The sequence below is a fragment of the Amaranthus tricolor genome, chromosome 11 (assembly GCF_026212465.1).
Source record: "Amaranthus tricolor cultivar Red isolate AtriRed21 chromosome 11, ASM2621246v1, whole genome shotgun sequence".
In the NCBI taxonomy this organism is placed as follows: Eukaryota; Viridiplantae; Streptophyta; class Magnoliopsida; order Caryophyllales; family Amaranthaceae; genus Amaranthus; species Amaranthus tricolor.
Window position 1 is genome coordinate 26,034,835 of NC_080057.1, and position 16,427 is coordinate 26,051,261.

Here is a 16,427-nt window from a genome sequence, read left to right on the forward strand (position 1 = left end):
TGCTTTGCTTTATATGAGCCGACACTTGTTTTCTTTATTTGAATCGTATTTGAGGAGACTCCCCCGGCCCCCGGAATGGACAGTGATGCATCCAGAGAGATCATTTACGTTTATCTCTATGATGGAGGTGACAAGGGCAGCTAATATGATATAGTTGATGATGACAACGCCTTTTATGTTGATGTATAGTCGTCACAGAAGATTCCGATAGAAATTGAGGAATCTACTTTATAGTGCTTTTTTATCTTGTATTGCTATTGTTATGTTTCCTTTGGAAAACTTTCTTGAATTGAGAGATTCTTTGACTATATCCTTCTTCATGCGTTTGATTTGTTGTCTTACATTTCTGTCCAAATCCTGATTATAGTATCTATAGGTTTACACACGAGGTATAATGATGATGTTTAAATGAATGTGCTTTCTGTCCATGAATGTTATTATTTCATATGTTCTATGAAATTTGAATTGTTTTTTTAGTCCAACCTGTCAAATTTACATTATTTTTATTATTTAGTATAATCTGCACTCTTTCTTTAATTTACATTTACATTTGCATTTTTTTTCATCCACATATATTTGTTCTTAATCCTTAATATTTATTTTTGTCTCTTTGTTTTTCCATTAAATGTCTATGGGACAAATTTAATGATAGAGGGAGTAGTAGAGTAGAGATAGTTCAAGTCACATCATTTCAGATTTTAGCAAATCTTAATCAGTTTTTAACTGGATCAATCATAGTGCTATTTAATTCAAGTTTAACTTGAGAAGTCCCATACTCCCATGTACAAAACAGTCAGGAGACGATTACACCACAATGGTTGCAACGTTATCCTACATTTCTTTAAAATGTTTTCAAGACTCAAACTCATTACCTTTCAGTCACACGGCAAATCTGAGATAAAAAAATTGATATATCGCTAGTTCGATACACAACAAGGATTTTTATGTATACACAACAATGTTGGAAAATAAAAAGATTAGAAATTATAACATGAAACAAGATATCAAAACAAAACAACCGTCTATGCAATTTATAATTATCTAAGAAAAATCAAGGAGCAACGAATTCAAATGATCTAAATTCAATCTAAAAGTTTATATGCTCTCTAATAGCATCAAAATTGCTTTTTAAACCTCGTGCATAAAGGGCAATCTAAACTCAAAACGGGTTTTGACTTCCTAAATAAACGACAACGGTTTCAACTAACGAGTGCTGGGCAGAGGCTTCAGCGGATAGGCTGTAAACTGATGTCCCTCCAGCCGTATCCATAGACGACTAAGCCATATGATCCATGTCGAAAGAACATTCACAGCCTCCTTCCCCTTCTTCCTCCCTTTCTGCGGGTACTGTCAGTTGGGATTGGTGTCACGTCCTCTGAAAAAACAACTAATGCATCAGTACAAAAAAGTCATGTTCAAGAGATATTCGAGCACACTTGCATACAATAAAGAACGACGTTGCAAAATGCTACTACATTTGTTTCGATGAATTAGCATTATTTTCAACTTTAGTTTGTCTCACTCAATTTGGACCTTTTTTTTGTCCATGGTCTCACTCCTTTTCTTTTAATCTCATCACAAGCTTATTTTCTCTCTACATTTTAACCACTCATTTATAGAATCCATTTGTATTTTGTCATATTCTCCAACTCAATTTTCCTTTTCATATACACACAACGATTTCACTAGGGTACTTTCTAATAGGGACAGATGTAGTGTTACATAGGTAGGATCACAAATTGACTTTCGAAAAATTAAAGATGTTAAATTAAATGTCAGCATATTGATTGGAAAGACAATAGAACATTAGCAAGTGTGCACGCACACATGAAATCAGTTGACTATAAATTCTAAAAAAACCTTCAGCAACGACATATGACATGAAAGTATTTCAATCATCAAGGAACCGCATTCAATATTTTATAATTATGTGGTTTGAAAGAGGAAACTCTAATAATAATTTTAGCAAACAAAGGAGAAGATTGTGATATGAAGAACACTTCGTTATAGACATCTATTGCAGTACAGAATCAAAAAATAAAAGGTACGAGTCTCATACCAATACGGCCAATTTTCATGCCTGAACGAGCAAGGGCCCTAAGAGCAGACTGAGCACCTGGTCCAGGAGTCTTGGTTTTGTTGCCTCCAGTAGCACGGAGCTTGATATGGAGAGCAGTGATACCAAGTTCCTATAATATGGAGAACACCTTTACATTAACAAGCATTCAAAGAATGATATAAATCTTACCACAGCGAAGAAATAAGATTAGACACATACCTTGCATCGCTGTGAAACATCTTGGGCCGCAAGCATAGCAGCATAGGGAGATGATTCATCCCTATCAGCTTTGACTTTCATCCCACCTTCAACCAACCAGATCAAACAATCAGAGGAAGCAAGCCAGACGTCACAAGACAGAGTACGGGAGATGCAAGGGACTCCAAACAATATTCAATATCACAAATAAAACAGGAACCAAAGACAAAGAAGTTTATATCTAAGCTATTTGTACAATATCTGATATGAAGTTATTAATCTTTGTCATAATAATAGTACAGAACTTATTTTACATCAGTGTAGCTGTATAAAAATCAGATAATAATTGATTAAAAATCAGCTAGCTAGAAAATAAATTCACTACAAATCAATTTAATGATTTAGTTTAAATGCACATCTAAGGCCATACCCATGGGTGGGAGATGGGTTGGGCACCTTGATAAGGATACGCAACGCAATTCCTTAAGATGAGTACCTTGCTATATGTTATGTGTAGGGCTTGTGCAGGTGAAATTCCACAAACAAAATAGACAAAGTGCTGCAAGTATATTTCTTACTCGTGTTTGAAGACAAGAGGAGAACAATAACATATAACAAATTTAAATTACAAACGAGTTCAAAACACAATTTACAATGAGGTGGCTCATTCATACTCCCAAATATAGTCATCAAAACTCATGAACAATACTACAATTACGAAATCCATAGACCCATCCATCAACAATAGACATAGTTCTTTCAACGTAAAGCACACTATAATCAAACCTCATGATCACAAATCAATAAGACAAAACTTAAGTAATGCAAAAGACCAATGCTTTCCCAAACAGAATCATTGGCATACTCGAAGCAATACTTAAAACATCCTCGATAATTCAATCAAACCTCATGATCACATATCGATATAACAATACACTCAAATAATACCAAAGACCAATACTTTCTCAAACAGAATCACCGGCATGCTCGGGCAATACTCTTGAAAACCTCAACAAACCAATCCACATCCCGAACGCTACCGAATTCTTATCTCCTAAGAAAATAAAATCAAGCAATAATTACCCCCAGTAAAATAAATTATAAAAAAAAAAGAGATTCAATTACCAGTAATACGAACTAGAGTTTCTCTTCCAGACAAATCAGTCACATGCTGCATTCAATTCAACAAAAAAACATAAAAATCAATTTAATCAGCTTAAATACAGATTTAACCAACAACATTAAATATGTGTTACACATTAATCACTTCAAATACAGATTTAATCAAAAAAATTTAAAATATTATTAAATCAAAAACGTCTCAAAATCAATTATGTTGTTAAATGGTGACTCAAACTTGCTAACACCATTGGAAGAAGGTGAATACGAGTCGAAGAAGACCTCCGCGGGGCGCGCAGAAGACCGCGGGGCGCGGAGTCCATACTGCTTTGATCCGCAGGGCGCGTAATACTCCGCGGGGCGCGGAGTTGCCTCTGATCTCACTCTGCGGCTCCCGTAGTTTTACACGGGTCGCGCAATTGAAGTTTCTTTTCACGGGAAACGTCTTTTGGGAGGGTTACATTTATTTGTGGTCGGTTATTTGTGGTTACTTAGTCCCTAAAACTGTCTTTCAAGTTGATTTATTATAAATACACCCTCTTGTTAGCACTAGGGAATTATGATTCACAAATTCAGTGAGATCACAAGAGAGCCATTGTAGTTAGTTTGTGAGCGTGATTGTAATTTATTTTGTATTCTTTGCGATCATAGTGAAATTATTTGTTCTCGGTGCCGGTAGACGTAGCTATCACATTGATAGTGAACCACATTAATTTCTTGTTGTTTCATTGTTGTTTTTCGACCTTGCTTCCGCTGTCGCACAACAAATTCAATCACTTCAAATACTTCTACAAAATTAACCAAAGATACTAAAATATTATGAGAGTAAAAAAAGAGTTAAAACATAAAAATCAATTCAATCATTTGAAGTACAGATTTTATCATCAATATTACAAATAATACGATATGAAATTTTTTTTAAAAAAAAAAAAACTTTACTTACAATGAAAGTGTCATTGAAGGATGCGAAAATATGAGCAACGCCAAAAACATGCTCTCCTTCTCTCACGGCAGGGCCTAGAGTGACGGTCTCTTCCTTCGGCTCTCTGGTCTTTCTCCTCGACTATAATCACAAATCAGATATATAACACAAAATTAGTCGAATCATACGTAAAAATGTTGGATGCTGGAGAATCAGAAAGCATAAAAATCGGATTAAGGAATAGATATAGAAGATCAAAGGAAAATACTTACCATGGCTGCTACGAAGGTGCGAGAGAAAAATTGGGAATTAGGGTTTGGAACAAGGTAAAGTCTCACAATTCACCGATAACTGTATACCGTGAAACTCTTTTGGATTGTTTCTGACGGGCCAAACAAAAGATAGTAGAGCTACTAACTCTAGCTGAACCCTTACTTAATCAAAATTAATTGGATGTAAGTTGAGATTTTTGACTTAATTAGTTAAACGGGTTGATCCGATTCAATCTGTTTATTAAATAAGTTTGATTAAAGATAAAATTTTAAACTTTAGTTATTTTTTAGTCTATCAATCACTATCATATTAATTTAATATTATCTTATTATTCATAGTAAATTAAAAATATGAAAAATTAATTAGAATAATTCAATTTTTCATGATTTTCCTACAATAATTAACCATGAATAATTCAAATTTCAAGATATTTTCCTAAAGTAAATCCGGTAACTTGATGACTTGCTATAAGAACTTTTATTTTTTAAAAAAAAATTAATGATTTTTTTTATTATTCATAACTTTTTATGTAAATTTTAAAAATGTATCTCTAATTTTACATTAATTTTAAGTATACTTTTTTGGTGATCAAATTATCCAATTTTATTATAGACATATACGCCTAAAGTTTGGATTATTCATGGTTAATCAATAAGTGAGATTATTAAAAAAAATCATGAAAATGTTGGATAATTTTAAGTATTTTTTCCTAAAAAATACTCAATCCTTAATAATCTTTACATCAAAACGAATCAAATAAGATCTCACATGACTATGTTTTAACTTATAGATTAATTATAAAATGCAATTTAAGAGTGATAAATAAATAGTGTCTCAAAAGTAAATGGGACACCTAAGATGAATAGGAGGGAGTATATAACTTACAAACTACAAGTTTAAGATGATAAAAATCAATTTGACTTGATTTGTTACAAATCAAGTTAGTGTTGTCATTTTCGACTTAATTAATTAAATGACTTTGATTTGGATCAACGGGTTTGGATAACATTATAACATTTTTAATAATAAAATATGTATATTTTTTCTATGCATGTTTAACGGTATTAGTAATCAAATATTTGATATTAGAGAGATATTTAATAAAAATAATATAACCATCAAACTTATCTATGATTTTTCGAAATTCATTATAATTGATCTAAATAATTTATAATTTTTGTTCTTCACAAGAAGGCATTTATTTTTCTATAATTAGCTTCGTAGTTTTTGTATAAATAGTTCAAGATGTAATAATCATTCATTTATTTATACTTAATGCAAAATCATTATTCATAATCTAAAACCCTAATTTTTGACATTTATCATTTTTATTATTTTGGTTGTTTTTCACCTCATTATTACGTCAGTACTCTTTAGGGATGGTTTTATACGTTTTTTCACAGTAGGAAGCAGTAAAAGTTTACAAAACCCTAACTGACGCCTGACTATATATATTGCCTATCAACTCCATTTGCAATGCCGTCATTGTGCGAAAGAAGAACCCTAGAAAAAACTCAGAAGGATCGAAGATGCAGATCTTCGTGAAAACTCTAACTGGTAAGACTATCACCCTTGAGGTTGAAAGCAGCGACACAATTGACAATGTCAAAACTAAGATCCAAGACAAAGAAGGTTTATATTCTTTTCCCTTTTCTTCTTTTTCTTTCTTAAATTCAATTTTTCAATTGTATTTATTGTGTTTTTTGTTTGAAATTTACAGGAATTCCACCAGACCAGCAACGTTTGATCTTCGCTGGAAAACAGCTTGAAGATGGCCGTACTCTAGCTGATTACAACATTCAGAAAGGTTTTTTTAATTTATTATTTTTTTAGTAAGTTTTTTGGGGGTAATTTTAATAATTTTCTCTGTTGATTAAATGTGTTTGAATTTGTTTGTGTAGAATCAACTCTTCATTTGGTGTTGAGGCTTAGAGGAGGAATTATTGAGCCTTCATTGATGGCTTTGGCCCGTAAATTCAACCAAGACAAGATGATTTGCCGCAAGTATGTATTTTTCAGCTTTTATTTATATTTTGATTGAGGTTGTGAATTGAGTGAACTACGTAGATTTGATAAATAATGTTTTGGGCCTCAAATTTTGAAAAAAGCAAAAATTCATTTTTTTGTGTTTCTGTTCTGCTCCTGCACTGTTCTATGGCGTTGTAAATTTGTAATTTAGGGGATCATTCAACTTAACCTCTTGGGCTATTCCAATGCTGATGAGGATATACTAGATCCCTAAAGAAAATTTTCCATTCGTTAACTTTATCAGCTGTCAACGTTTTCTTACAGTTGATTTTCATGGGTGGTACATTACTTGTGTGTTTGGCGTCTCTGATAAGTTGTTCTATTTATTATGTGCTTGATTTGCTTCATGTGTTTCTAATGTGGTAAAGGAAGATTTGATCTTTGATTATTAACCATTGAGTTACCTTTGAAATGTATCTGTTTGCAAATTGATTGTTGCTATTCGCCTATTCATTCAAACCATGTAATGCGTCATTAGATGAAGAGATGCCTTTTTATGTTTCTTTTAGTTTTGTTTAGATGAAGTGTGGATTTTTTTTCCTGGGGGATGTATTGAAGTTGCTTTTGTTTCCTTGCTGTTATTGTTGAAACCAGAGCTATTTTACACTGTATTCGCAAAGGAAATCTTCCAGGAATTGTTATCATTATTTCGATTGCAATACTGTTCATGTTGTATTGCTTTTGCTCAAGCAAAGCAGTTTAAAAGAGTCTTAACATTGTGGCCAGTGATGCAAGAAAGATATTTGCTACTCTTGATTGGATACATTTATCATCCATATGATGATCATTTTCCACCAAGATCTCTGAGGCCAATCCAAATTAAATACTGTCATTTCTTTAGTGTAGAATCTGGTTTAGTATTAGTACATATTATCTGTTTCAATCTAAACCAGGTGCTATGCTGTTAACTTTTATGCTGTTGGTCTCTTTTGAGAATCTGAATATAGCAAACCTGGTCTAGTTTTACATTTCTTATTCATAGGTCACCCTTGAATATGATCTAAATACATATTATCTGTTTCAATCTCAACCAGGTGCTATGCTCGTTTACACCCCAGGGCTGTGAATTGCCGTAAGAAGAAGTGTGGTCACAGTAACCAGGTATGTTTGAGTTTCCTTGTTTCTTATCGCCATGAAGCAAGTATACACTGTTTAAATAATGAAACATGCAAATGTCTGTTGCTGCTTAGTAACTTATTTGTTGTCTACGTTTTATCTCCGCAGCTGAGGCCTAAGAAGAAGATCAAGTAAGCTTGTGCAAATTTCTGTATCATCATTCGATGTGGCTCTCATGATGGTTTCCAAGTATTTTCTAGGTTATATCTTGTTGTACCTCGATCTATTGAGTAGAATTCTGTTTGTACTACCTTAATATTCACATGTTGGAGAACTACCGATAATGTTAAGTCATAGGATGTGATACTCTGTTGTATGTTGTTTTAATGTTGTGCCTTGAGAATGACTGATTGTATTTGTGTTTTTGTACTCAAACCATTTTGAATTTTGATGATATTTAGTGACCTTTTTGGTTGTTGGAGCTTTCTTTTAGTTTTTTCAATTCGACATTTACTCGATTTTTATAATCAAACCCGACTTTGAATCAAGATGTAAACCATCAAGGATTAAAAATCCGATTTACTGTTAATCTGTATTGTTAAAGGCAATATGGGTTTTAAAATGATAATCGTACTCAGCAATCAAACTCAAATCCAATTATGAAACATGAAGAATAAAAAAAAACCCATATTTTAAAATCGGATCTTGTATCCGTTGGAGCAAATATCGCCTTTTCTTGTCAAAATCCTGAAATTAAATTCCATTTGGTCCTTCACTTCCCTCGGCCTACCCTATAAATTTAAAAAAAGAAGCTCATTAAGATAAAACTCGATTACAGTCAAGAATTATAAGACTGGGATAAAGATTTGTAAAGGGTTTGGAACTGCCAATTCATATAATAGAAACTACCTTATTTATATCTTTCTGTGCTGTATTCCGCCATTAAATTAGCTGCAAGCTTTCTCGAAGATGGCAATGGAGGATATCAAAAACCCATTTTCTTTTGGGTTAAATACGATCACCAAAAAGTACAATTGATGTTCATTATGATGAAGGTTGATCATGAATTAATAATCTTTTTGATGATGATGGATTAAAATCTTAATGATTTTTCACCATGAACGTAGCTTCATTTTGATACTTCAAAGATAAAAGAATGGATGCAACTTCATACATTTCATTGGAATATGATGGTCTATTTTTTATAGGAATTTTTGGGTAGTAATTTTTTTTTAATGTATGTTCATTCTCTTTCTTCAAACATAGAAGAATCCAAGCAGCTTCTTGTACTTTTTTGTGTTCTTCCATTGTTGGAGAAAACAATGGATTATTTGATGATTTGAAGTGAATTTGATGTATTTTTGGGAACAAAGTTAATATAATAGAAGTACTAATTTATATCTGGAATTTATTTCTTTTATACTGTTTTTTCTTAAGTACTATTTTCCACTTGAAATTTGACACTTTATTTTTCACACTTAATCTTTTGTTTTACTAATTTTGTATTTTAAATTATGATGTGATAATTTTTTTCACATTTTTATGCAAATTTTTGATGTAAAATGAGTGAAAAAAAAGTATATTTATTCAAAAGAATAAGTAAAACAATACGGACCTATTCGACATAGCATTTAATCAAAGTGGCGTTTTGAAATTTTTTTTTTCCTTACTTCGTGTTTGAATGAATCTAAAACATACTCTAAAAAAGATATCACTCTTCAAGAATTAAAATAATTTGTTATGAGTATCAGAGTTATTTGTTATATTGTGAATCACCGGTTAGCCTAGTGGTTGAGAGCTTTTCCTTTTAATCCTATGACATTTTCACCATCTACACTAAAGATTAAGACATTGTCCACGGATTGATGAAATGCATGTCAAGTTATCAATATTCGACAACTTTTCCTTTTACCCTTGTGACAATTTTACCCTTCCACCATACAACTCAAATATGAACCAAAGAGTAACAACTACAACAAGAATGATACACCTATGACTGCAGAATGTGCAACAAATTATCACATCAGCAGGAGTAATTTTCAGGTCTGATTGTCCCTCCATACAAGTATCTTACTATTTTCAGTATGTCGAATGCAGAATGTACAATACAATTATCGAACGTATCATTCGATATCAATCTGTTGAGGAGCTTCCTCTTCTTCGCTGTTTGCTCCTTGAGCCTCGATCTCTTCTTCTGTGATACCAGAAGCTTCAACTGTTCTATTTATCCACTCCTTAAGGGGCTCTTCATTTAAGTTCAGCTTAAGAAAGCCTGCAAACATTCCGCCCATGAATGCCACTGGTTCCTGATAGAGTTAGAACATGATATTGAAGCTTAGATTCCTCGTAATAGATAATCATACAATTGTGATTAATGATTAATGATTAACGAACAAAGACCTTTGGTTGGAGTGTTTGAAGGTACAAGAATAGCCATAAAGTCTAAACACCACCGGCTAACAATGCAACGTACCATAATACATACAACTACTCTTGTGAGAGACCGTCTCTCAAAAAGACGACCTCAAAACAAGAAGCCCACATTCTTATTTCTCTTTTATTTGTATTAATTGGGCTATTTAGCTCATATATCTAATGCATCTCTCGGAGAGACTGTCTCTCATAACAATTTGTGCAATACATTTATATATTATACATGTTGAGAAGTTTTCGAACGCTTCTATAACTCATTGATCGATGCAAACACACAAAGCTTTTGGCGGGTGTGGGTAGAAACATTGCAGAGGCAGTTTCTCCTGTGATAACTACGAATGTTAATCCCTCCGTCTCTTCGAGTTTGCTCCATAAAACCCAAAATGTTGTCTTATATTTGGGTCAAATGGAGTAAAACATAAGGAACAAAGTGAGTAATCGATTAATAAACCGGTGTCATCAATGATATACAGAATTCTAGCGTCTGCTAGGTCATTTTTTTTGGAAGGCAAGATAGAAGACCATATTGGGGCAGATTAGTAAATCATCATTATCATCATCATCATATACCCTGTGTATCCCGCTCATAGAAAACTATAAACGGGGTCTCTCTATGAGCGGGGTCTGAAGAGGGAAGTAAGGCGGTAACCCATACCCATAAAGGAGGATGCGACCAAAGAGTCGTTTGGCTCTAGAAAGATCCTTAGAAAGAGAGGTTCTTGAGGGCAAATCCCGTTACACAATGAGGTGTGGTGTCGCTCGACTCCCCCCATAGTTTCAACATTTTTCTCTTCAAAGCATCATCCACTTAACCAAGGGCAGAACAATATTACAAACACTATCAAGGTTACTTAACCAAGACCAGATAACTTAATAAACTTGGTCTAGGGAGCACGTATCAAGGAAATCATGCTTGAATGCTTCACTATGACTAAAGTTACTCACACTACATTTTGAAGCATTCTAAACTAGGAAAAACCAACATGGTAAATCAAATTTACTCAATAACAACTCAAAATCATGTTTATCTCATCACAATTCACAAACTAAATCCGGCTTTGCATTATCAATCCTTAACACATTACAATCCATGCGCTACATTCGACTCGGGATAGCTTGGATGACCATTATCTACTGAAAGAAACCATAGTAGTACAAAATTATATCTTCAATTGTACAAAATTATCTACTCGGGATAGCTAAGGTACTTTAGGTGTGCCAAAATCATAGTAGTACAAAATCTCATGCTTTCAATTGTACAAAATTATGGATTTTCAATCAGGAAGGAAAATATATCTTCAATCTATTGCTATAATCCTCGTGATAAGGGTATTGGTCTGTCTTCTTTCCCGCCTTCTCCGGACCCTACCTTGGGCGGGACTCATTGGAATGATGATGATGAATCTATTGCTATAATGGGTTAAACTTAAACTTCATCTAGCTAAGCCATTCCACCTAAGTCATTTGCAACATCATATAACATCGTGGGGCTGAGCCATCAAGTTTTGGTTGAGTTGGTTCCTCGACAAAACTACTAAAACATGGAGTATGCAAAATCAATTTAAAATTAAGCTAAAAAAACATTACCCAATTAATAAAATGAATTTAAGAATTTAACCCTTATGTTTGGATTAGGTCATTTCATTTGAATTGATGGAATTGGCCTAATTTCATTATTTGGCTAAGCTGAAAAATTGAAATTTGAATTGGCCTAATTCCAACACAATTCCAACCCAATTAAAAAACAAACTCTTCATTTCCAACCCATACCTTTCCTAATTTCAATTCCTATTTAAATTTAAAAATTCAATTTCAATATTTTCCAAACAACTATGTGGATTTGAAATATAGGAATTCAATTCTTTGATTTCCAAACGAGATTGAGGAATTGGAATTGGAATTTAAATTCATAATTTCAATTTCTTCAATTGAATTACAAAAATTCAAATGAAATTCGTATTTCCAAACGCTCCCTTATTGAATTTAGAATTTGAACCCAATAAATAAATTTGAAGAAACACTAAAAATTTATGTATAATTAAGTGAAAAAATTCAAGTAAATAAAAATCATTACCAGATAAATGTAACGAATATAAAATCTAAACCTAAAAATTAAAAAATTAAACCTTGATTGCTTCCTTGAGAATTCGTTCATCAGATGGGTTGAAGAAGAAAGCTTTAACAGAAACTCTACTGGGCAATCTCCGATTAATTAGTACTCTATGAGTGTTTTTGGCAACAGATTTTGGAGTCGACTGCAATTAACAAAGTAAATAAGCATTGTTTTTCATAAGATTTGAAGTAAAAATTAATAAAAATGGTGTAAAAGTGAATCGGATTACCACTGGGGAAATAGGATGAGGAATGAAAATAAGATTTGACATATTTTGCTAACAAGCCACAGCCACTAAACCTGGTGATTGCAATTAGAAGTTGCTATCTCCTAAATAAGAACCCTAATTTTGATGAAAAATTGAATGACTAATTTTCGTATATACGTATACTCTTGGATCTAACGGTTTTAATAATTATTTATGAGTGAAATAAACCGGATAAATGATGATATTGATGTAATTTTATTGGTTATAATTATTATTTTTATTGTTATATTTAAAATATTAATAGTTGATAGCTGGTATATTAAATATGGGGATAAGATTAAAATTATGAATGAATATCTAAGCGAATTTAAAGAAAGTTGTAAAGAGTGAACACTTTATTAGACAATATAAAATAAATTTAAAGTATAAATTAAATGAAACAAAGGAGGAATTAGTGATTAATAGATTACAAAGTTGTATTGATCTGAATTTTAACTCCATTAGAAATTATTAGACGGTAATTTGAAAATATTTTTATTTTTAATTTTATATAAAAAGTTGTACTTTATAAACAAAAGAAGTTACCTTATATACATTATTTTTGAAATTTTATAATGATAACAGAACTATTTTATAAAAAAATTTAGACTTATTTGGTTGATTCAAACTCAGTCAAATTTAAAACAATTTGATTTAAAATAGACTTAAAAATAATCTGATTGAAAATAATCAAACCCAAGTCTAGACAGCATGTTGACAAGCATAGATTATAGGGTAAAATAACCAATAAAAAATTTTTTTTTTCCGATCCATTTCAATTTGAGTCTTTAATCATATGAAGCTTTTACAAGTCAAAAAATTTTATTTTATATATTTTATCCATAAATTTTTACTTTTGTGTACTATATATTCAATTTTTTTCTTTTTTTTTCTTTTTCATATGATGTATTAACGATACTTTAATAATACAATACAAATATAAAAAAATATCCTTCATATATAAATTAGTAGTTAATTTATTCAAAATTCTTCATAGATAACAAGCACAATTTTATATTTTATCCATAAAAAGTTGTCAATTATATAAGATCAACATGTAAAGAAGATAACAATGGTCAAGAAGAACTTTTTTTTTTTTTTTTGGACGGAAGATGAACTTTATTTTATGACTAAATTTTCCATCTTTTACAACCAAAATAAGAAACTAAAAATAGAAATATAAAATAGTATAAAAATAGAAAATCAATTAGGAACAAGAATACAACAACAAACAGGAGGAGTTCCTGGAGTTCTAGGATGACATTCACCAGGCTTTTTATATTGTTGTTTACACTCATTATTACAAACTGTAACATCACAATGTCCACTTATTGGGTCATGACATAACCATTGAGTTGATGGACTATTAATTTCCCACCTATTGCCTTGAGCTTGGACTTCCATTACTAGTCATTATTCAATCATGAAAAAAATATAATTAGATTATTAATACAAAATTATAAAAATTTAAATTACACATAGCTTAAACTTAATCATACATTAGTGTTCATAGTTATTAACCAATTTTTATGGATTGTTTGTGTTTTGTATGAATACAAATGGCGAAAGTCTAAATCTCAACAATATGGTCAGGTCATATATTTCATTTATGTAAGCTATGATTAAAATCTGAAGAGTGACACAGAACTGAATAAAATATTCTTATCAAAGGAGGTTGTGATCAATGAAACCCTTGACTCGAAAAGAGTTGCTCAATGAAAACAACGACTAGACTAATAGTATAGCAAGACAAGATAAGACAAGTACAAAGACAACGTAAGAAAAGGATGTTTGGCAATTGGGTGTTGACAAATACCCCGTTTAGTTGACTTGTTTAACTAATAGTATCCAAAGTCGGCCAATTAAAAAATTATTCGGCATAATGTTTCATTTTAATTATGTTCTGCTTTTCATCTGATTTAAAAGGGATATAGTTTGTAAGTTAATACCAACCAAATGAACACTATTAATGAACACAAAAGGAATTGAGTGAAATATAGTATTTTACCTGAGCTTAAAATTAGAGCAATGCATAAAATGCCCAAAATTATGCATTTGTTAATTTGGTCAACATTTTTGGTTCTCATTTTCAGAAATAATTTTGTATATTTAATTTGTTTTCTAACAAATGAATTAACTCCAATTTTTTTAAAAAACACAAGATGAGAAAACTATGTTTTTATAGGCAAAGAAAAAATATTTTAAAAAAGTATTTTGATGTTAATCATATTCATTTTTTCCTAAAATCAAAAAAGATAGGCAAGTATGAACAAATTCTTTATACAAAGATTCCATACAAAAAAAGTGAGCTATTTTGATACTTATTATATCTTTTCTTTCCTTTTCAAAAAAGATCTACAATGTATTAACAAATCTTTTATACTAGGAATACATGCTAACAAAATGAATCACTTTGATTCATATTAGTCATTGTACATATCATTATTTGGTCTAAAAAATTAGAAATAATATCAAAAAGATAGTATCAAAATTAAATAAAATCAAAAATAAATCATACTAAAGAGGAAGCAATAATTTCAAATCACAAGCTTTCACGATTTGCGGATTATATTTATTAGCAATTGAACGTGTGACATTTTATAAATCATGTCATACTCAATGTATTCCGCTCATAGGAAAACTGTGATGGAGTCTAAGGAGGGAAAAAAAACGACAACTCATATCTATAACAAAGAATGCGGTCAAAAAGTCCTTCGGTTCAAGAAAGATTTTCATAAGTACTACTATAATATTCAAATATTATCATAATTAAAGCAATAATTAAATATTAATTATATAAAATATGACATTATGCATTTTCTTTGATAATAATTGACACCTAAATGAAATTGGCATTCTATAAATACTACTATTGTATTTATTATTTTCATAATAAAGCAATAATTAAATATTAATTGATATAAATATGGCATTATGTATTTTCTTTGCTTTTAAATATTATTATGGTAAGAGCATTTTTATTGGACTGTTCATGTACATTTTGGGTGTTATAAGTTTGTTTATACTTAGCGACAGATCTGTGGTGTGAAATCAATTTGAGTGTTGATTTTGAGAGATAATACCGTTGTTTGTTCATCGTTGTTTGTTCAAAATTTATCTAAATTGAAAATTTATGCTTTGTAATTACTAGTTAGGGTTGTAGTCGCTGGATTCTCAGCTAGCACTCGGCCTACCATGTTATAAAAAAAGTTAATGAAATTAACTTTATGTTTAGTTACTGGATTTTCACCTAGCACTTTGTAGTTTCTCTCACTTTGAAGTTTTTTTTTGAGTCGAGGAACTCTTTGATCGCGCTCTCCTCTGTGGATATAAGTTGTCGTTGTTCTTCCCTCCCCAAACCCCGATTATAGTTTTCAATAAGTGGGATACACTGGGTATGGTAATGATAATCAATTAAGAGAATAAACTAATTATATGAATTTAGGTTATGGTGAGACAGTCCCTTAAGCAAAGAGTTGTAAAAGATAAGTATGAATTAATTCTCTATAAAAAGATGCATAAAAATATGATTGAGCTATTTTGATACTTATATCTTTTGTTCCTTATCAAAAAAATTCAACATTATATTAACAAATCTTTAATACTAGGATTACATGCTAACAAAACGTATCACTTTGATTCATATTAGCCATTGTACAATTGCATTAGTTATTAAATTAATTAATATACATAATTATACATAATATATATTATCTTATTTTTAACAATACTGGCAAATACTAAGTATCATACTACGCAAATATCCGTGCAATACAAAAATGCATTAATTAGGTTAATTTTTATTGTCTATTTTTTTCATAAGCTATTCATAAATAATACTCAATTAAAAATATAAGTTAATGTTTAAAGGCCTTAAAAAAAGACTATTAAAATACAGTTTTTTATCATGTTCTTGAGCATAATGATTTGAAGGCCGACTAAGAAATAAGATGTAAATGATAATATAAAAAAATCAATT

The 16,427-nt window shown here is 31.0% G+C and overlaps 3 protein-coding genes and 2 non-coding genes across 5 annotated transcripts; 3 read left to right on the top strand and 2 right to left on the bottom strand.

Moving 5' to 3' along the window:
* Nucleotides 1–893: 893 nt before the first annotated feature.
* Nucleotides 894–4,727, bottom strand: LOC130827763 (40S ribosomal protein S14-2). The gene is made up of 6 exons (XM_057693609.1): nt 4,571–4,727; nt 4,320–4,439; nt 3,383–3,428; nt 2,279–2,364; nt 2,060–2,189; nt 894–1,375 (listed from the first exon to the last, which is right to left on the bottom strand). The coding sequence occupies exons 1-6, from the start codon at nt 4,571–4,573 to the stop codon at nt 1,308–1,310; spliced, it is 453 nt and encodes a 150-aa protein (XP_057549592.1). The 5' UTR covers nt 4,574–4,727; the 3' UTR covers nt 894–1,307.
* A 1,249-nt stretch (nt 4,728–5,976) lies between these two features.
* Nucleotides 5,977–8,136, top strand: LOC130827765 (ubiquitin-60S ribosomal protein L40). The gene is made up of 5 exons (XM_057693610.1): nt 5,977–6,203; nt 6,292–6,378; nt 6,473–6,575; nt 7,634–7,700; nt 7,824–8,136. The coding sequence occupies exons 1-5, from the start codon at nt 6,101–6,103 to the stop codon at nt 7,848–7,850; spliced, it is 387 nt and encodes a 128-aa protein (XP_057549593.1). The 5' UTR covers nt 5,977–6,100; the 3' UTR covers nt 7,851–8,136.
* LOC130827999 (small nucleolar RNA snoR99) lies at nt 6,785–6,887 on the top strand. The gene has a single exon (XR_009047310.1). It is a non-coding gene; the product is annotated as a small nucleolar RNA snoR99 (small nucleolar RNA).
* Nucleotides 7,320–7,410, top strand: LOC130827974 (small nucleolar RNA SNORD24). Its single transcript, XR_009047287.1, has one exon. It is a non-coding gene; the product is annotated as a small nucleolar RNA SNORD24 (small nucleolar RNA).
* A 1,381-nt stretch (nt 8,137–9,517) lies between the features above and the next one.
* LOC130827766 (UPF0426 protein At1g28150, chloroplastic) lies at nt 9,518–12,593 on the bottom strand. Its single transcript, XM_057693611.1, has 3 exons — nt 12,431–12,593; nt 12,215–12,343; nt 9,518–9,961 (listed from the first exon to the last, which is right to left on the bottom strand). The coding sequence occupies exons 1-3, from the start codon at nt 12,470–12,472 to the stop codon at nt 9,779–9,781; spliced, it is 354 nt and encodes a 117-aa protein (XP_057549594.1). The 5' UTR covers nt 12,473–12,593; the 3' UTR covers nt 9,518–9,778.
* Nucleotides 12,594–16,427: the final 3,834 nt, after the last annotated feature.

Coding starts and splice junctions, on each gene's coding strand:
- LOC130827763 (XM_057693609.1), bottom strand. Junction 3,429..4,319: donor CCTTCAATGACACTTTCATT/GTAAGTAAAGTT, acceptor AATTGAATGCAG/CATGTGACTGATTTGTCTGG. Junction 2,190..2,278: donor ATGTTTCACAGCGATGCAAG/GTATGTGTCTAA, acceptor TCCATATTATAG/GAACTTGGTATCACTGCTCT.
- LOC130827766 (XM_057693611.1), bottom strand. CDS start 12,472: ATGTCAAATCTTATTTTCATTCCTCATCCTATTTCCCCAGTG. Junction 12,344..12,430: donor CTCATCCTATTTCCCCAGTG/GTAATCCGATTC, acceptor TGTTAATTGCAG/TCGACTCCAAAATCTGTTGC. Junction 9,962..12,214: donor TTCTCAAGGAAGCAATCAAG/GTTTAATTTTTT, acceptor TAACTCTATCAG/GAACCAGTGGCATTCATGGG.
- LOC130827765 (XM_057693610.1), top strand. CDS start 6,101: ATGCAGATCTTCGTGAAAACTCTAACTGGTAAGACTATCACCCTTGAG. Junction 6,576..7,633: donor GACAAGATGATTTGCCGCAA/GTATGTATTTTT, acceptor AATCTCAACCAG/GTGCTATGCTCGTTTACACC. Junction 7,701..7,823: donor AGTGTGGTCACAGTAACCAG/GTATGTTTGAGT, acceptor TTATCTCCGCAG/CTGAGGCCTAAGAAGAAGAT.